This window comes from Rhipicephalus sanguineus, chromosome 8 (genome assembly GCF_013339695.2).
Source record: "Rhipicephalus sanguineus isolate Rsan-2018 chromosome 8, BIME_Rsan_1.4, whole genome shotgun sequence".
Classification (NCBI taxonomy): Eukaryota; Metazoa; Arthropoda; class Arachnida; order Ixodida; family Ixodidae; genus Rhipicephalus; species Rhipicephalus sanguineus.
In genome coordinates this window covers 127,413,015-127,433,137 of record NC_051183.1, presented here as the reverse complement: position 1 = coordinate 127,433,137, position 20,123 = coordinate 127,413,015, and the positions used below count along the sequence as shown (strand labels likewise).

At 47.7% G+C, this 20,123-nt stretch overlaps 1 protein-coding gene across 1 annotated transcript in view; it reads left to right on the top strand.

Moving 5' to 3' along the window:
- The window catches only part of LOC119403503 (uncharacterized), a 55,763-nt gene extending 53,568 nt beyond the window's left edge, over window positions 1-2,195 (top strand). Inside the window, exon 7 of the mRNA XM_049418352.1 lies at window positions 1,890-2,195. Coding sequence (XP_049274309.1) covers window positions 1,890-2,195 — 306 coding nt within the window. The remainder of the gene's footprint in view (window positions 1-1,889) is intronic.
- Window positions 2,196-20,123: the final 17,928 nt, after the last annotated feature.

Sequence of the window (20,123 nt, the reverse complement as noted above, 5' to 3'; positions counted from 1 at the left end):
TCAGAGCAGTTCAAAAACAATTTCCTTACAACTACGGCTTCGGTGCGCATAGCAACTTTGTGATCTGCCGTCCCGACGATTCAGTGTTTTTTTTTTTTTCGGTCTAAATTTGTGTACGTTTCAATGTCATTTGACAAGTTGTCTCGCACTGCGTATTGATCGGTCTTCTCAGCGGGCAAATGCCGCTGCTTCTGTTTCTTTACTCAGCGCATTCGTTTCGTTTGGTGCTCACACAAAACGTGAGCAAATGCAACGCCTTTTTCTAATGCTCCTTAATTATCGTTCCGTTTGCATTCCAGTGAACTTGCCACTCTCTGTCATCAACAAATTCATAGACCAAAGCTTCACCACTTCGAGATTGCTGGTGGAAGGAGAACCAGTCGACGAGACCGAGCACGTAGTAGCATGCGACGCCTAGGAAAAGAAAGAAAATACAGGAACGTTTGCCGGATTTGTTCTGCAAACGTCGGCTGTGAACTAGGACCCACATGAACTTGAAATAGCGGTGAATAAAATAGAAGGTATTGCAGCAACCAGCAGCCGCAAGACAGGATAGTAATTATTTGGCGTGTGCCCCATCAATTTTGGCAGCAGTGTCGTGTCTAACGCCAACAGGGTGGCATCTTTCCCACGTAAATAAATGAGGCTCCACGAAAATACATGGGGTTGGCCGGTGGGCCGATCATCGGTGGGCCGAACACGGAGGCAATGCAAGATTTATGTAGCTTATGAAGCAATGCATGCCTCATCAAATGGGAAGGTTGCCCGTCGGAGTCCCGCGTCGGCGGTGTCAACACGGGTGATGCAAAAAATAATCATCACGTGATGGTGTCACCATATGACGTCATCATGACGTCACAGATCGCCAAAATATGTAGCGTCATTGTGACGTGACATAATGTGACGTCACTTGATGACGTATTCACACGTCATGGTCGCTTTGCATTGCCTCCGTGATCGGTCACTGAGGCCGTGCAAAACCGCGTTAGGTGCAGAACGCTTTTGGAGGGGGGCGCGGGAGAATCAGTACATCGACTGACAAGAAGAAGATAGCTTTCGCCTTCTAGTCATCTTTAACGAATGCATAAGGGACCCTGTGCGTTTCTTAATTCAACGTATGTAAACAATGACTTGCGCATCTGCAGCCGATTTTGTGGGCGCTGAGCACGGGGCCGACGATCAAGAGGTCGCATTGGAGGGTTCTGAGATGGCATCGCACGTGGTAAAAGGTAGCGCTTTTACCATCCTGTGGCAGATAAGCATATCATTTGCCGGCGGGAAGCGCGCGCGAGCCATCGTCTCAGTGCGCGCTGTCTGCTACTCACCGAACATCGAAGGCCCGACGCAGTAACAAAAGTCGTCGTCGCGGAAGTGCTTGTTGTACACAAGACTCGTAGCGGATGGCTACTTGACGGTTCTTAGCTTTGCAACCCATGCTTCACGCTGTTTCTTGTCCCGCGGTTACCAGTGCAGGCTGACACTGGGCTCCTGGGCTCCTTTGCATAAGCGCGGCACTGCGGCACCGAGCGGCAGAGCCCCATGTTCGTCGCCTTCGGAGGCAGCCGCTCTATTACAATGGCTTCATTTGGGTAGAAAATGAGAGAAAACTTCCGAATTTGAACAGACCGCAGCGCATGTGGGACTTGAAACTCGTTTTCAAAGCACGCGGCAGTGCGCCGCAAGCAGCCGACGCGCCCGCTGAGACCACGTGATCCTGCCAAGCACGTCACGCCGACGGTGGCGCCGGCGTTTCCAGTGGTGGGCCTCGAGGCCAATAACCACTAATCAAAGCTATGCTAGCTGCAGTTTTGCGTGACATGCTGTACAGCTTTCACACTTATATTTTGGCACACTGCAATGACTGGCTGACTTTTTTTTGTTTCTAGGAGGAGCAGGATAAGCCGCAAACTCCATGCATAATTTACTCCGGCTCATCTGCTGAAGAGGCCGTAGACATGTTTTTGTCAGTGGAAGGCGTCAAAATGACAAGAGTCATTGATGCCACTCAGGGCATAACAGCCATTATGGCAGCCTATTGGCTGTTCGATGTCAGCTATGCGCCGTTGACGCAGAACGTGTGCTGTTTATTTGAGCACTTGTTTTTGGACATAACAGTGACCAAACCAAAGTGCGTTGTACAGAGATTCATTGCCACCCAAAAGATGGCTGTATTCCCTGCGGCCATGGATGTATGATCTCTATTTTCAAAGGTGGGAGTATTGTAAATAAATGATTAAACCCCCATTCCATGTTCTCTCTGTCAATGAGTGGCAGCATGTGCTGGAGCTTGTGATATTTTGTGGCTCCAAGCTGTAATATTACGAATCGCGGTGTGGAGGTTGCTTGGTGGGAAACTAGATGCATGTCTAACAAGGTAAATTTTTCTAGAACAGCTAATGCTTGAAACGAGACTGTAGAACAAGTACCACCTTTCAAGAACCACTAACATACACGAACAAGGAACAGCATGAGCATGCACGGCTTCTGAGCAAATTGTTTAATAGCAACCTTCATGAAGGGTTTGAGGGTGTAATAGCACCTTTCATTTAAGGGTGCAATGGCAGCTTCATTTAAGGGTGTAATAGCACCCTTCATTAAGGGTGTAAAGGTGTAATAGCACCCTTCATTAAGGGTGTAATAGCACCCTTCATAAAGGGTGTAAGGGTGTAATAGCACCCTTCATTAAGGGTGTTGGGCTGTTGAAACACCCTTAATTGAAAAGGGTGTTTTGCCACACCGAAACACCCACGACATGGGTGTTTTGGTTTGTCAAAACATCCTTATCGTAGGGTGTAAGGGTGTTAGTTATAGACACGGCAAAACACCCTTAAGGGTGCAAACTGGTTTACTGTGTACATATACACGCACACATAAAAACGTACCCACGAACATATATATAGAATGGTTGAACCCCCCCCCCCTCCCCCGAACAATATTTCTGGCTACACCCCTGATGCCGCGGGACGCTTGAGTCAGAAGAAGTCGCCAAGACGTCCGTCAGCCTGGTGCAGTGAAATCTCAGCATTACAGCGTGCACTGCAAAACTGGTGCGTGAGTTAAAGTTCGGCCACCGGTGAAGCAAAGAATATGTTTCACAGAAAATAAAAGCTGCTGTAATGAATAAGTCTAAATTGTCTCTTTTGTGCCATGCAACCACCGCTGTCAAACGTCTAGCGAGAAGGCGAGCGCCGATACGAGACAGATTGAACCAACATGCGACCGCCGATGCACTGCGAGCAACAGGAACCGCGACTGCGAGCCGTCTCGTTCGTTGTAAGTGCATCGCTCCGTAGCTCAACGCGGATAGCGGACTCGGATAGCGGCAGTGTGTGTGTGTAAAATAACGGCGACGAAAACTGTACAGCAGCAAGCATTTTGTGATCGCGAGCTGTCGTTCATCGTATACCCGTGCCGTACTCCTGGGAGAGGCCTAGCGACGCCGTCGGCCGCAGCGCGGTATACCGGCGGGGCGACGCGGTTCTTCGCCGATGTTGCTGGTGAATGTGTGCCGCTGAAGCGTTCGTGCAAGGCCGCTCGTGGTTCGTGTACGATTACGTGCATTTTACAGGCTCACGAACAGTATTGCTCAGGCGGATACATCCCATGCGACAGAGTGCCAGCTGATAATCAAAATTCGCTAATTAAAAAGGCGTTGAATGTTAGGCGGGTTTATAGTAAAAGATAGGTGTGCCTCAGTGGTATCTATAAGCCCACCGCAAATCTACACGTACGCCATGAATATTTGTTGATTAATTACACGGAAATTAGTGTCCCATCTGAGCTACATTGGAGGTCAAGATGTGGTGCCTCTATATACGCGGTGACCAAAATTTGGTCAATACCCGGAAACACTGCCGTTCCGGCGTCCCAAAGAATTACGTCATGATGACGTCACCGACACCATCTTGAATAATTTGCTAGTTCGGCGGCCTTTTAAAAGGGGCCGTAACTGAAGGTGAAATTGGCGCTAGTGTTCATGGAGATTCAAAATTAAAGCAGCCAATGGCAGCCTGCCGCCGTGCCGGCAAAGCTGTACACCCCGCGCCGGCCGCGGAGGCCGCGCGCGCGCCGCGACGCTTTGAATTCCTCGAAAGTTCCGTTGTAGCAAGGAGCGAGTGCTGAGAGCGGGCACCAGGCTGGCCGTGCAGGGAGGCTATGCTTGGCGGACACCTGCAAGTCTCCCGTTGTGGTTAGCGGGTCATTGTTCGCTCTTGAGACTTATCGGAGTGGTCGTTATGTCAGCCGTGCTCCGTCGCCGCCATACAGGAGCCCGTCCTAGTCGCTGGCCTTGACATGAAGTTTCGTGATGTTCCGTTACACGAAGCGAGCTTTGGCCGGCGTGTGGAGTTTTCGTGGTGTTTCCGTGTTGTGCGCTCTTGCCGCCGTGGTGGTTAACGGCACGCACCATTCGTACATCATGGAACGGTGCACGGATACTTCAAGACCGGCCGAGTTCCGCAAGATTCTTCGAGGTTCCGAAAAACTAAAGGTGAGCATGCGGCTTGCGTTCGCAGCCACACATTTACGAATTGCAGTTGGACAACACAGTTATTGATTTTTTATTTACGGCTGAATCGTGAAAAGCACGATGTTGCAGTTAATATCGCTGTTCCTAGAAGGAATGAAATTAAAGAACTTGAGACTCATAGTTTAACTTTTGCGTCTATGACAGAACTGCGTGATGGAAGTGCGTTTTGCTTTTTTTGCCTGTTTATCACTCGCCATCGTTTAAATACGCGTTCCTGAGACTCAATAGGCAGTTTTAGAATAGCGTACGAAAAGCTTTGCGTTGGCTTTTCGCGCAACTGTCATGCGTCGTACGCTAACCGCTTGCGGGCTCCCGTAGTGACGGAAATAGCGAGCCGCAAACGCTAAAATAGCGTACGCTATTCTAAAACTGCCTAATGTATCGCAGCCTGCACTGAGCCGAGACGACGAAACTACGTTTGCCTCATGCGACTGCGTAATTTGTATCGTTGGAATTAATAGTTTTCAATTGCTTTATTTCAGGACGGAAACGTTTTCGGAGTATTCGAGAAGGCAAGAACTGATGCGTTTGCCCAAGGAGGGGTTAACAGCTGTAGAATCAGCGCTCTGCGAAGTCTCGATCCGCAACTCAAGTGGACCAGCTTTCTACCCTGCCCCCAGTGCTTCTTCTCGGTGCGTGAATATGCTATGTACTTACGGCTGAAGAAGTAGTTTGTGTTTATATATTGTCTCTGTTATTGCCTATGGAAAAACCGCTCTAAGGTGTGTTTATCACAATGAAGTGCTCAGTGTACCCAACATGACGTCCTCCCTTCAGTGGCGTTATATTCAGCTAGGCATTGTATTCGCGGTGAAAGAAAAGCTGCGTATAAGCTTATTTCACCTGGTCGTTGAGTAATACGCTTTTCTTCGAATGTCATGTGCTGCTGCATAAACTGACCATGGCCTGCATCCCGTTGCCACCAACTAACTTTCAAGTAGTGTTCAAGTACCATATATTGTGTCTTGCTCTTTTTAGCGCAATGTACTACTTACTGTGCTAAATCTTATCTTTTTCATTTTGTTTATCTGGTGAAGGTGTCCAGCATTTCATGTATATTTGTGCAAAATCTGAGCAAATATGGAAGTGGTTGTTTTGTGTTTCGTATCATTTCAACGGTTAATAAGTAAATCATTGCAATATTATTTCATATTTACATATTTTGCGCTTCGTTATGTTTTTGTCATGCACTGACATTTCTTTAACTACATGATTACCTCTCATCAAAGGCTCCTCTGCACTTTGCTCGGTATTGCACCAAATGAAAATCGTGTTTCTTATATGTGTGTACGTCAAAGGACCTACACTTTACAATGTGTTCGATTTTTTAATTTCTAAATTTTACAATGAACTTTTGTGTTTAGTCATGCACACACTGTGAATTCTTTCCTTCTGTTCTCCTGAACTTGTATCGTGCCCCATTACATGCAAATCTTGAGTTTCGGAAACAGAACAATAAAAAGAGGTAACAGAAATGTTGTAGGTGGATTCATCCTTTATGCTCTAGCACATGCTGGCTGCGACAGCACGCGCGCGAGCGCACGCGAACAAAAAAAAAAAAGTCCCGGCCCGGGGCATAGGAGAGGAGAAAAAGCAAGCGTAGAAAATAAAAAACGGTGCGCGGCATGGGAGAGGAGGAAAAGCAAGCGCACAAAAAAAAACAAAGAAAACGGCGCGCGGAGAGGGAGGAAGAGGGGGTGGAGGCGAGCGGCTGTTGTTACTGTTGCCCTGACGACGTAAGCAACGTAATCGCTACGTCATCGCCCTTTGAGCTTGGCGGCCTTCTGCAAGGGGCGTAACTCAATAGCGCTCTCGGCGCTGTCGGCGCTTGCGTCGGCGGAGCGTTTGAATTTCGCGTCCTATGGGAGGTATACGAAGAAACCGACCCTTGGTTTGGTTGTGAAGCGCGGGTTTGTCCCTCGACAGCTACGGCATCAGATTTCTCCCGGTTGAAAATGAGGAAGGGGTACCATTCGATCTAGTCATGTTACTGGGCCTGCACAGTATATGGCAGTCAAGAATGGCGGTGCGCCATGCTGATATTAATGCACGTCCGGTTCGACAATACTTTTTCGAGTCTATATGTTCATTTGTGGAAACACAAAAGGTCCAGGAAGATGTACCGGATTGGCTTCATCAAGTAGAAAGCCTTCTACAGATGAAGCAATTTTAAGAAGCTTGCAAACTGTACTTTTTTATTATTATATTTTTATTTTTATTTTTTTGTTCTTTGTATGGTATATATTTGTTTTCACTGCTGTATGTATGTACATAGGCAATAAAGAAAAAAAAAGCGCGGGTGGCGTGCAGTTGTCAGTGTGTGTTGTATTACTCTGCGAATGTTGTGTGCATGTTTGTGTACGTGTGATCGAGTTTGCGTGTTTCGATGCTAATTTATTTAAAGATTCTCGGGCGCACGGTGCGACAGCGAAAAGCATTTTTTTTTCGATGGCTCTAAAAATTTACCCATATACTTACCTGGAAAAGCTCCCCTATGGATGCAAACAAATACTCCCCTCAGTCCATCCAAAACCTCAGGCCTTAAGGGGGGTAAATTTTTTACTCCCCTGGACGGAGTATATAAAACCCGCATTGGGGCGTGCGCTAGAGGACAAGTCCATTTACTCCCATCTCGGCTTTTTTTTTTTTTTTGCTTACAGTGTACCACAGCGTGGCAGATGGTAACCGGGACTCGCTCATTAAAATGTCGTTCGATCTCAGTTGAGTTTAGATTAAAGGATATTTCTCTTTCAGGGCTATCTGGAAGCGTACCATAAATTTACGTCTATTGTATTAATGTTTAATGTTCATTTATACGGAACAGGAATATCTCCACCGGCACTGAACGGCGGCTTAAGAAAAGGGAAAACACCCTTACACCCTAATTTTTGCAAATTTTCGTTTGGCAAAAGGGTGTTTTGCTTGCTTGAAACACCCTTAAGGGTGCAAAGTGGTTTACAGTGTATGCCAGATGGTCAGTGTAAGGCTGTGTAGCACGAGCGCTCCGTCCATGTGGTATTTTACAGTACGTTCTGTTGCGTCTATGGTTTGACGAATGCGTGCACCTTCTATGCTGATGTCATCTGTAATTGCGTGTTCCCTGACTGGTAGACTTTATTTTTCACATTTTTCAGTGATAAGGGTGTTTAGGCAATTGGAAACGCCCTATGGTATGGGTGTCTTGATACGTGAAAACACCCTTTTTCTAGGGTGTAAGGGTGCTAGTTATAGACACGGCAAAACCCCTTTAAGGGTGTAAAGTGGTTTACTGTATATACACAGATGTAGCGGTGGATTACCCAATGGAACTTGAAAGCAGTTCACAGTGCAACAATGCGGTGGAAGTGAATAAATAGACCAGTCAAGGCATTAAGTAAACATATTGCTGTTTATTGCCGATCAAAAAAGTAACAGTTTAAGGACAGCAGCAGACACGCTCCTCCGCAGTGGCAGTATCTTATCTTAAACGCTTCGGCTCGTCATGCATGTGTCATCGTAAATACCAGCATAAGAGCTGGCTTTCGCATAACATCCAGAATGAATAACAGTGCCGTTTCCGCCAAATATGCAATCCTATTAGAAGAGGTGACAACGTTCAGGGGTCTTTGGATACATGAAACCACTTACCGCCGTATTCACGAACCGACCTTAACTTATCGCGGTAAGGCTACTACGAAAGGAAGAGAAAAGTATAAGAAAAGGATAAGGTCAGTTTCAAAAACCTGCCTTATCTTGCCATAAGTGCGCCTTATGAAAGGCGTCCTTAACTCGTCAAGTATGTGCCCTGGGAGCCAGGGTAGGTAAAGTTTTGTTACAAAATGATTACTTCGAGCAACAATAAATTAGTTTCATTGCAAGAAACCAATAATGATATCCACAAAAGCACCCATGCCTAAACACCAAAAATGTTTGCTAAGGCACCGCCCGCTTTTGGTGAAATCCGCATTGTTTGTCTGGCCACATTTGTTGAACCCCCGTCGACACAGTCGGGCCGCGAGAGCACGATTGCTATTTCGACGTCTTCTGATGTTTGTTTTTGCTTTGTTCGTTGATGGTATTTTCGTGCTCGCTTCAGCGTTTATCGTTATCTCTCACTTTTTTTTTACTTCACTTGATTTATGCAATTGGTTGAGCGGTTTAGAGTCTTTTGCCTTCTTAAATTGCGTTCATTATGAAACGACGCACCAGGAAACCATTATGAAACGACGAAGAGTGCGGCATCGCGGCCATGTCGCGGCGTCTTGACGGATCTCGTCAAAAGTACCCTGAGGTACTGCGTTGTTGACTTTCTTTCGGGCCATGAACGTGAACGAACTTCGTCACAGTGTACCACCACCACCATCGGTATTTTCCTGCGGAGGCAGCACTGCGAGCAACTTCTTCACGGCACTTTTTCTAAAGCGGAAGCGACACAGAAATTCGTGCCTATCTTAGGTCTCCATCGGGTTCCACTGAGGATTCGCCGCGGCGGGCGTATGCCTACGCGTACGCGTATGCATACGCTGTGCCGTTCAATATTTTTTATTACGGTCCACATATAATCAACGAACTGCGCATAGTTGTCCCCCGCCATGTTGTGTGTCTACAAGGAAGCCTTAAGGTAGGTCATAGGCTACCTTAACCGAGCCTTACTTATGACGGCGATAAGTACGAGGAAAGTTCTGCGATAAGTACAAGGTTCGTTCTTGAAACGCGTTAAGGGCGGACTTATGGTTAAGGGCGACTTAAGTCATAAGGATAAGGTTAAGTTAGGTTCGTGAATACGGGGGTTACAGTGCTGAGCTATCCCTGCGGGCGTATGCGCGCATAAGCGCGCGCTGGGATCCCCGTCAGAGGAGACAAAGTTTTAACGCAGTGCCCTCCCCCCTTACCATTGTTAGAGTCTTTTTCACAATGGATGAAAAAAAAATGAAGCGATGTCGTCTTTCTCAAGATAGTCTGCCTTGGGTTTCTGGTTTTGGTGAGACAAGATGGAAAGTAAACAGTAAATAGCCTGTGCATGTGCTCGTTAATGTACAGATACAGAAGTTGAGCAAAGAGGAAAGGCAGATGACGCCATATAATTCAGCATATCTGACTAGGTAGGAGGCTTTTGTGAATATAGCCATGCCTTAAACTAAAGAAACCGCTCGAAGTCCCTGTTCAGCGGCTTCGCGAGTCCGATAAATGTCGCTGTTGAGCAACCCTGGAAGCAGGGACCGTTTTCAGACAGAGCATAGTCGTCTTGCGGGTGGTCTGCAGCCCGCCGCATCCACGTCATCCGCCAATTGCGGCCGCCGGCCTCAACACTTCGGTAGTGGACGTGCACAAACGACAGGCGAGGTAGCCTACTACTGAGTGCAAGCAGGGCCACTACGACGTCCTTGTCCGAAACTGGCTCCCCGTAGTCCTTGGCCAAAATTGGCTCCACGACGTCCTTGTCTGGAAGTGGCGCACCTGACAGCAGGTACAAGTGCTCCAGGCTGCTTACACGGCAAAGCTTGTCCTGCGATAGAACGAGACGTAAGACTTCTGTTGGGCGAGTGTTACTCGGCAAGGCACAGGCCTTTGATCTTGCGGCCTGTCGTAATGTCTATAAGCAGCAATTCAAGTTTTGTATCTACATGTACGCGATTATAGTGCCAACAAACAATGGCACATTATTAGCGAAACAACCTTTGCGAACACTTGGACGTCGTGTTAGAGGGGTGTGTCCTTGCGAGATCAGCCGTGCCTATAGACCTTTGCATCGGGTAAAGAGGACCGGTCTGGCATATGTGCTCGACGGCGCGGAATGTGCGGGCTGGTGCTTAGATGAGTAGCGTTGTCGAACAATTTTTGCATGTCCTGCGGATTCGGTTCTCTTTTGGCTGTTCCGGCAGATCCCAAGCACTGTGGGAATCGATGTAATGCGAAGCAGGCAGCAAAGAGCTGCATACATCGCCTTGTTTGTCTTTGATGCAAATGAAGTCATTTATGTCATGACATATAGTGTACCATATATCGCATGTGTGTCATGCATGCATGCGGGAATTTACAATATGGTATATACCATGCTAATGAAACGTATATTCTGGTCCGTATAATGCATAACCTGTCATTTATATTCGTCACGCACTGATTTCATGCTATACGAATTTTGGTAAATTGGTAAATATCCATTTAACAAAACAGCCGTAAGCGCACCAATAGAGTGCCATGTAAATCATCCCGTACATGACATGCATGACATGATTTTCATGTTACCACCTGTCATATATGTTCGTGATACAGTCACAGTCCGCCGCGGTGGTATAGCGGTTACGGTGCTCGGCTGCTGACCCGAAGGTCGCGGGTTCGATCCCGGCCGCGGCGGTCGCATTTCGATGGAGGCGAAATGGTAGAGGCCCGTGTACTTAGATTTAGGTGCACGTTAAAGAACACCAGATGGTCGAAATTTCCGGAGCCCTCCACTACGGCGTCTCTCATAATCATATCGTGGTTTTGGGACGTAAAACCCCAGATATTATTATGATACAGTCACGTCACGCAATACCAGTTTTGGTGTATGTCAAGCAAGCGAACCGGCCGCGAGCACGCCAGAAGTGTGGTACGTAAATCATGCCCTACATGACATACAAGTCATGATTATCATGTTACCACCTGTCATTTATGTTCGCCATGCAGTCACGTCATGCAATACCAAATTTGGTACACCTCAAGCTAGCGAAATGGCCGCGTGCGCACCATGAGTATGGCAGGTTTGTCATGCCGAACATTACACCCATATCATGATTTTCATGTCACCACCTCTTCTATATGTTAGCCATACCAGTTTTAATATACATCCATTTGATTAAACGGCCGCGAGGCTCCCGGAGCCGAGTAAATAATGCTTTACATGACCACGGCCGGTCTAGAGGCGCGCGCTCGCTCCTTCCCTTACAGCCTGAGCAGCCGCCGGGTGTACATTGGAACTTTTTCTATACAGTCACGACGGCGCGCTCCGCGTGAGGGCGTCGCGAGCCAACCGCCCAAAGCGCGTTTCGCCGCATGCGCTTCGTGTTGTAAACCAGCTGTGCCCGGCCAATTTCTCGTGCTAATTACTTCTTTCGGTTGTAGCAAGCGGTGAAGGAAGTACAGGTGCGTGTGGGGACAGTCTGCCTTTCTCACTCGGCAATAGAAGACGCACACACAGCGCTACTAGCAACAACAATATTTTTTTAAGACCCGACCACCTTATATTCGATGGAGGCGAAAATGCCTGAGGCCCGTGTGCTTAGATTGCTGTGGCTGGAAAATGAATTTTCAGGCTACATTAAGCGCATCCAGGATTCTTCTGTCGCCGCTGGCGTTGGAAACTTTACAGACGAGACGTACACTGCCCTGCTTTTCACCGCAAAGTCCACAGTGGAGAAAGTCCGATTTCTTCTGAGAAAAGGAGTAAACTATGCGCTCACGAAGAAATTTAACAGTGATCCTATAGAGGCATTGTTTGGAAAATTGAGGGCAACGTGCGCGGGCAATGACGCGCTAGACGCAAGAGCCGTCACAACTGCTTTGACCCACATTGTCAAGGAAAAGGCGCTACCTTCAAAAGACATGGGCAGTTCGCGACGAAAACGTTGAACTTCAAAATTGGCTAGCGCGAAAATCGACACGGACTAAGAAGGAACACTGATGTACAGGACAGGCGCTACTCGCGCTAGCCAATTTTGAAGATTATGAACCAACTAGCCCAACAACGTATACTCTTCAGAAAACATTGAAGAAGCGGCGGTGTCTATTCCGGAAGATGTTATTGAGGAACGTGAAGCTCTGCGAGAACATCCTCACAAACCAGCGAACTCTGTTGACTATTCAGGCTTGGTGTATGTAGGTGGTTACATTGCCAAACTCATCACTGATGTCGGTTGCGAAACATGCGCCATGCTAGTGACGACAAACAAAACGAGCAGTCCTTTGTATCATCTTCTCCGTCAGCAAGAAGCCTGTGATCTACAATACCCAAAGCCGGAGCTACTATCAATGCTGGACACAATTGTGACGTTCTTCGAGAAAGCAGTCAAATATCTTCCTCAAACGAAAATCCTCGCGACTCTGCAATTGACTGTTGAGCCATACCTTGAAGATTCGCCACTTCTGGACTGTCCGGCAGGTGTGGACAAGAGTCCCGCGAGAGTGCTGGCTCATATTATTTCTGAGAAGTTTCCCCGGATTCTTCTTATTAACTACACAAAAAGGTTAACAGATCAGAATGACAGGCCTTCCGGTTTTATTCACAAGCCCTCGCGGAAGCATATCAGGCTGTGACAGACTTGACTCCTTTAAACTGTGATCGTCACTACAGTGTTTTACCAGCAGTGATTTTTTTTCAGTTCTCCATGCACATATTGTTGTAGTACCAAGGAAAACATTCTGTTTCCCATTGAAAGGATTCTCTGAAAGTTTTTTATGTTTCCTCTTTCTGCAGCGTGGCCGTCTCCATTATGCAGTGACTTTCACTTTTTTGAAGTATTTGTTTCAATATTAAAGCACGAATTAAGATGCCTCCAACAAAAAATGTGCAATTTTGTTATTTTCAAGTACAGCGACGGCCGGCACATACATTTGAAATAAACATTTCCTAAACCATGATTAAACCGTTTCCTCAACCAAATGCAATGTTCATCCTCTTACTTATTCTCGAAGTTACAAAGTTACAGAAACCTAAAAAAAAACAAGGCTGTGTTATAACCGTGTCGATGCTTTGCCGAGCAACAGAAGCGGGCTTATGAGCGGCCTGCGCCACCACTTCTGTAAAGCGGAATTTACCAGAGTCATCATATATACTTGCTACCATGTTTCTATCGCATTGGTACCATGAATACCATATAGAGTAACTTCAGAAAGCGCCACGGTAAGTCGGAAGCCGAGCACTCCCTGCGCGCGCTAGCCTCCGCAACGGCCGGGAGTGAGTTAGGGAGCGGTTAAAGTCCCTATACCTTCGGAAAAGTACAGCTTTCTCTTGATCTACGCCGCTTCCTCCTCTCCACGCCTCTGATAGGGCGACTGCGGTCACGTGGTAGCGCGCGCCCTCTTTCTCGGTATTTTGTCTCCTTCGCCTCTCGGCGCCATGTTGAACGCTCCGACATGCCATGTGCTGTGTGTTCGCCCCATGTGAAGTGCACGAAGTTTGAAGCGTACGTGTGCGTCTCGCTCGTATTGTCGCGATGCCGGGTTGCTGTGCGTTTGGCTGCCATAACCGTGACACCCATGGGAAAAAGTTTTTTTGCATTCCGTGCGGAAAAGAAAATGCAGGTCGTCGCAAAATCTAGCTCCACAGAATCGGTCGAGCAAACTTCGAGCCGAGATCGGCGCGGCTTTGTGAGGTAAGTGCTCGTGCGTTTTTACTCTTGACAGGCGTCTTGCTTTGCCGTGTGAGATATGTGGTGTATTACTTACTCAATGTCACGCGAAATTTCGTGTTATTTGTCATGCACCAAGGCAGTCACTTTCTCGAGCAAGTGACTGTCTTGGACACCAGATGGTCGAAATTTTCGGAGGCCTCCACTACAGCGTGCCTCCTGATCATATCACGGTTTTGGCACGTAAAGCCCCACATATTAATAACTCTGAAAGAACGAATGTCGTGCACTAGAACACTAGGTTGTGTTCCACATATTCTACTAACCTTTCACTGTGATGTGCGGATGGAAGGGCGAAGACGGATTTATCGAAAGCAGTGCATTTGCGTGCAGCTCCTCCATCATATTGCTAATTTGGCGAACCACTTCTGGGTGACAGTCAGAACTTTTTGCAAATTCGGAACATGAGCGGGGCTTTAATTCAGCGGACCGCGGCTCATCGGCCGGCGTGTCATCATGAATTATCGCGTCACAGATTTAGCGCATAAGTTTCAACACGCTGCGGTAGTTGCAGCAGATGCCTGTTTGACGCGCAGTATATCAAAGCAATAAATTTAAAATTTCAATTAAAGCTCAGCCATGCGCTTATTTTAATAAACGTTCATTCATGTTTAGAATGTTCTCCGACGCTTATGGTGTTTTGCTGCTGTGATAAGATTTCCACCTAACTTGAGTAAAGTGCGTTGGGGGGCTAGTTGGTATGACATAGAATGGTAAAAAACTGCGCGGTTGAAGGAACACAAGAAGAAGTAGTACACAGGACGAGCGCAGACTAACAACTGAATTTATTGAAGCATAAATCTTCCACTTCACAAAACCACGATATGATTATGAGGCACACCGTAGTGTAGGGCTCCGGAAATGAAATTTTGACCATCTGGTGTTGTTTAACGTGCACTGACATCGCACAGTACGCGGGCCTCTAGCATTTCACCTCTATCGAATTGCGACTGCCGCGGCCGGGACCGAACACGCGACCTTCGGGTCAGCAGGCGAGCGCCGAAACCGCTACATCACCGCGGTGGGCAGGCCGAGGAGAAGTAACATATGTGAAATGTCATGAAATTTTGATCGAGCACGTTCATGGGAATTGCAGGCATTGCTGCAGTTATATATGATAGAGATAGTTTATACGCACGGGAACTATTCCTTCCCAAACGGCATGGCTTGACATCACAGCTGCCATGTAAATATTTTTTGCCGATGCAATGAATACACGGGGAAACGCTGCGCTCCGAAAAGAACCGTAAACGACATGCAATTTGCTACAAATTGTACATTGCTTGCAGCAGCTCTCCTGGCGCGCTGTAAGGGAATTAGATGGTGCGCACACCTACACCAACTGAGAAAATGAACGCAGAAATAATAGTCATTACACACAACCGTATGCGAGACATGGCACGCGACCACGGCTGGACTAGAAAAGCTGTGGCTGAAGTGGCAGCGCCAGCGCGCAACCGGCCTGAAACCTTCACGCGTCCGCGTGGCGCGTTCGAGGGGGCGCCGCCGTCGCGCGCGAGAGCGCGCAGGAGAGGAGGCGGCGGAGGGGAGAGCAGATGGCGGTACTTTTACGAAGTATAGGGGCTTTAGGAGCGGTTGGCTCGGAGCGCCCCCACGAAATTGCGACCATAGGTAGCAACAGCCCCCCGTGCGCAGGCCAAGGAGCGAGTGCGCGCCTAAAGACCGGCCGTGACATGACATACATGTCAAGATTTTCACGTTATGACCCGCCATTTATGATCGTTATACAGTCATGTTAAGCCATACCAATTTTGGTATACATCCCATTAACAACACGGCCAGGAGAGCACATAGTCGTACGCGGATAGATAGATAGATAGATAGATAGATAGATAGATAGATAGATAGATAGATAGATAGATAGATAGATAGATAGATAGATAGATAGATAGATAGATAGATAGATAGATAGATAGATAGATAGATAGATAGATACGCTCAATGTCGCAGAATTTTGCTAAGAAATGCTTCCATTTAAAAGGCAACTGCTGTCTGAATAAATATGCGACGCTCATCACCAAACGCGGAGTGTTTGCGGCTGCAGACTCTTCAAGGTACCTCGTTTGTGTTACGTTAGAGGTTCTGGATCGGCAAGTGCCACAATACATCTCGAATTCCCAGTGTTTCACGCAGTCAAATAACAATCGGGTATGGCCAGGTTGGCGAAGAAACATAAGCGGTCAAGTGCGTAAAATGCGAGATCATAGGACTACACGTGAACTACATCACTAAGTAGCCGCATTTGTTGTTTTCGCTTCCTTTTATTATTATATTTTAATGTGATGTGCTTGCTCTAACAATAGACCGTTCTCGCCAGACCATCTGCGCATGCGCGAGTTTCCGACAGTGGCACAGCCGCCATCTTAGTTGTAGTTCTCGGAGCGCTGCTGGTGCGGCTGCTTGCTGCGTGTTTCAGGTATATTGGCGTTTTGCACCAATCCTCGACACGCAAGACGATTGAACGCGGTGGAAAACTGTGTCCGCACCTCCAATGTAATTTTTTTTCAGGTTAACTGCATCCTAGCGCTAAAAGAAAAAAAGAACAGTTGATAGTTCTTACATGTGACGAGGTCGTCTCGTCGGGTTGATGAGCTTACGTCGTTTTGCTGAATAAATATTAGTAATAAATAAAAGAAATCACGTTCCCGTCGTCATTAGACCAAATACCTTCTTCAGTGATTGCAAGCACGCAAGCGACACAAGCTACAGTATCCGGAAAACAACTTGCCCAAACTGCGTAGAGCTCTCCGCTATACGACAACAGGAGAAAAAAAAAAGCCGTAGGGAAGGAAAAAAGAAGCTCATTGCGCTTTCTTTTTGTCGAGGCGACACTTTCCATGTAGACTGTGTTGTCAACGCAGGATTTCGATCACAGTAATAAGTTAAACGTGAATGAAGATAAAACGGTCGCCGTGAAGTAGGTTAGAGGTGCGTCCGCTGAACGGTGTCTGGCCGCTCATGCCGTTTCCCAAAGGTTAACATCACAAAAATATCGTGAATGGCATATTTCCTGCTGTACGAGGAATGGATGTGTCAGTAAGAGATTTTGGCGACACACGCTATGCGGTGGATAAGCAGTAGCTCTCCCCGGCTGGCGGCGGCGGCCTCAGCCGGTGGCTCGGCGCCGGTATCGTCGCTAGGCCGACTGCTTCGAAACAGCAGTGTACGGTTAATAGCCTACGCTCATAAAGAAGTTCAGCTTTGCTACCGCTGTTGCCCGCTTCGCGATGCGTTCACAATAATATCGCATATTGAAAGGAATAGGGAAATCCCGGCGGCGGAATTGGCTGCGATGCCGGCACAGCCGTGTTTTCGCCGTGCGTTCCACGGCGCGAGCTGTACACAGCATGCATTTATCATCTTGGCTTGTGTTACAGGTCTCGTTCATGCTAGACGCTTGACAGTCGTCATCGCCTTTGGTGAGAGGTCGATTTAGGCCTGCCTATATATTAAAGCGACCTCTGTTGAGCCAGGAAAGGACGTTGTATCCAACCTGTCGCCGCTGGCGGCGATCGCCCCGGCAAGGGCATCGAGCTCGCGTTATATGAACTTTTGCTGTCGCTGATCGGTCCATTGTTCGCGCAGCAAGGTTGTTATGACGAAATAGGGCACTGCTAAACCACGATGTATCATGCACAAGGAGTTGACAAACACGTTGAACAAGAAAGTGCGCGGTAGTTGCCGCTCTGTCCGACTTCGTTGACTGTCGCACACATTCCTGTCAGAGCTTGAAATGCTTTGAGAACACGTAAAATCCGAGTCCTTTTGCTTCAGGCTCCTCTTGTAGCATCTCAGCACACAGCACGTCAGCCCAACCATCGCAATTCATCCAAATAAGGCCGTGAAAGCTCGTTAAAGGGACACTGAAACAGTTTTTTTGAAGTTTTGTCATCGTTTAGGCAAGGGCATCCCCAAATCATTCACAACAGAAATTAAGCGACGCACCGTTTACCAAAGCCGCTACGCACAATTATATCTATACCCTCCTCCTCTGCACTGTCTTGCACCCTCAACTCAAAGACACGCTCGCATCGCCGGCGATCGCAGCGCTCTCATGAGCGCACTCGACGGTTTGAACTTCGCCCAGTCATGGCCTCCGATATTGCGCGCCCACAGGTCGCGCACTATCTCGGAGGCCCACTGTCCCCGGCAGCACGCCATATGACAACAAAGACGAAGCTCGCGGAGTGCTTTATATCTCCCCCGACAGGTGCCGCCACATTACCAGCCGATCTTATTTTATTCTCTCTACGTAATAAAGTTGTTTCCTCCTCCTTACTCTCTGTACGGCGACAACCTGTATTAGCATGCGGAGAAACAAAAGGAATTCGAGAACGATCACCGATAAGCGTAAACTCGGGCAATGTGGTTGTGTCTTCAGGGGTGAAGTTAAAGGGGTGGTGTCACCAAATTTGTGGCTTGCGCGTTCTTTGCTATGAGCGTTTCCTATATCTCCAGGAAGCGTGATGCGCACACCAAGATTCATATATTCTCGCTAAATATTGTAATATCGCCTTTGATGGGAACAACTTTCGGTTTCCGTTTCTGGGCGCCGAGGTTGGGCAGTGACGTAGAAGTGTAGGGGGCTTGGTCAGGTGACCACACAAGGTTTTGACGCACTTAGCCAGGAAGCGATCGAAACTCGGCGAGTGATGTAGCAACCGATGGTCTGCCGGTACTATAGTGAACTAGAATATGTTCTAGTTCACTACAGCCGGTACGTACGTTGCGGAGGTCCGGAGGTCACTCACGTCACTACAGCAGGTCTGGTGTGACGTCACTACAACTTTCGTTGCCCATCCTACAGATCTACGTCAGTGTTGGCGCGCTAGCGATGGGTTTCGATCGGGAGAATGGGCATTTAGGTACACTTTGGAAGTGAATTAAAATATATTCTAAACGTTTGCTGTGTCCGAACCTTTGTGTTGAGGTTCCTTGCATACAGAGAAAACCCACAACAGGCTTGTTATACCCTCGAAATTTGATGGCACCAACCCTTTAAAGCCGCAGACACGTGGATAGTGGAATTGAACGGATAGCGAGAGCGCGACGCTCATTGCAGCGACGAGCTGAATGGATTCCGCTCACCAGATGCCTCACAAAGATTGCACGATGTCGCAGCTACAAGTCACGAATTGCTAGATATGTGTACACAACACGGATAGGGCAATTCATTTTGCGCAAGAAAAGAAACCTCGAGATAAACACTGCCGCTCAGCTCACGTCAACACGGAGCACGCTGTAGCACAGGCAGACGGCGCTCGTTGCCGACAAGAGGTTCAGTGACGTGGACTGGACATATCCAATCAGATCAGCTGCCTGCGTGACGTCGCGCTTACAATACGACGCGCACCTGAAGTGGGCGGGATCACAGCTGAGCCGCTGTGATCGGTGGCGATTCGCAGCTTTAAAGCCTTGCAATAAATTACACAGTTTACGCACATGGCTTAAATTGGTCTGTAAATGATCCTTAGGACTTGCTGTACCAGCTCATTGTGTTCGTACAAAATCGCCAAACCGTTTCAGGGTCCCTTTAAGGTGTTAGTGTGACGTCATGTCCAGTGGCGGCGCATCTCTGTTGGTAATTGTGGTCCGCAAAGAAACAAAAAAGCATAAAGCAGATGAGTATAACCCTTGCCCGATTTCGAGCCAGTTTGCAACGGCGGTCAGGCATCTCATCTCGGAGATAAGTGGCGTTGAAAAGGGGGGAAAAAGAAAACAAATCAAGATGGGTGGGAGCAGCGGTATAGCAAAACGAGAGCCAGCTATCGCAGAGGCTACAGAAGATGGTGGCGTCCCTCTATTTCCAAAACACCGCCTCTGAATGCAGGAAATGCGTCCCGACCTTACAGCTGCGTTAGACGAGCGGCGTCATTAAACCTAAAGCGATGGCTAACACGATAAAAAGACATGTGCACCGAAAATTGGATCTCTGAGGGCTGCACTCGTTGCATTGAAGTGCATTCCGTCCCGATCATTTGTGTCGAGTGTTTCAAAGCTTCGTGATGTTATGATGGTGCTGCCAAACACGAATAGACATTGTACAAGCTCTCAAATATCACTACACAATGAGCACTACTTCTGTGAAGACACGTTTCACTTTCGTGTTATACCGATTCCTATGACGGAGGGATCAGCCATGTTTTTTTGTGTTAAAGGGGTACTGACACAAAATTTCGCGACCGAGATAGCCTGCTGGATCGATTCCC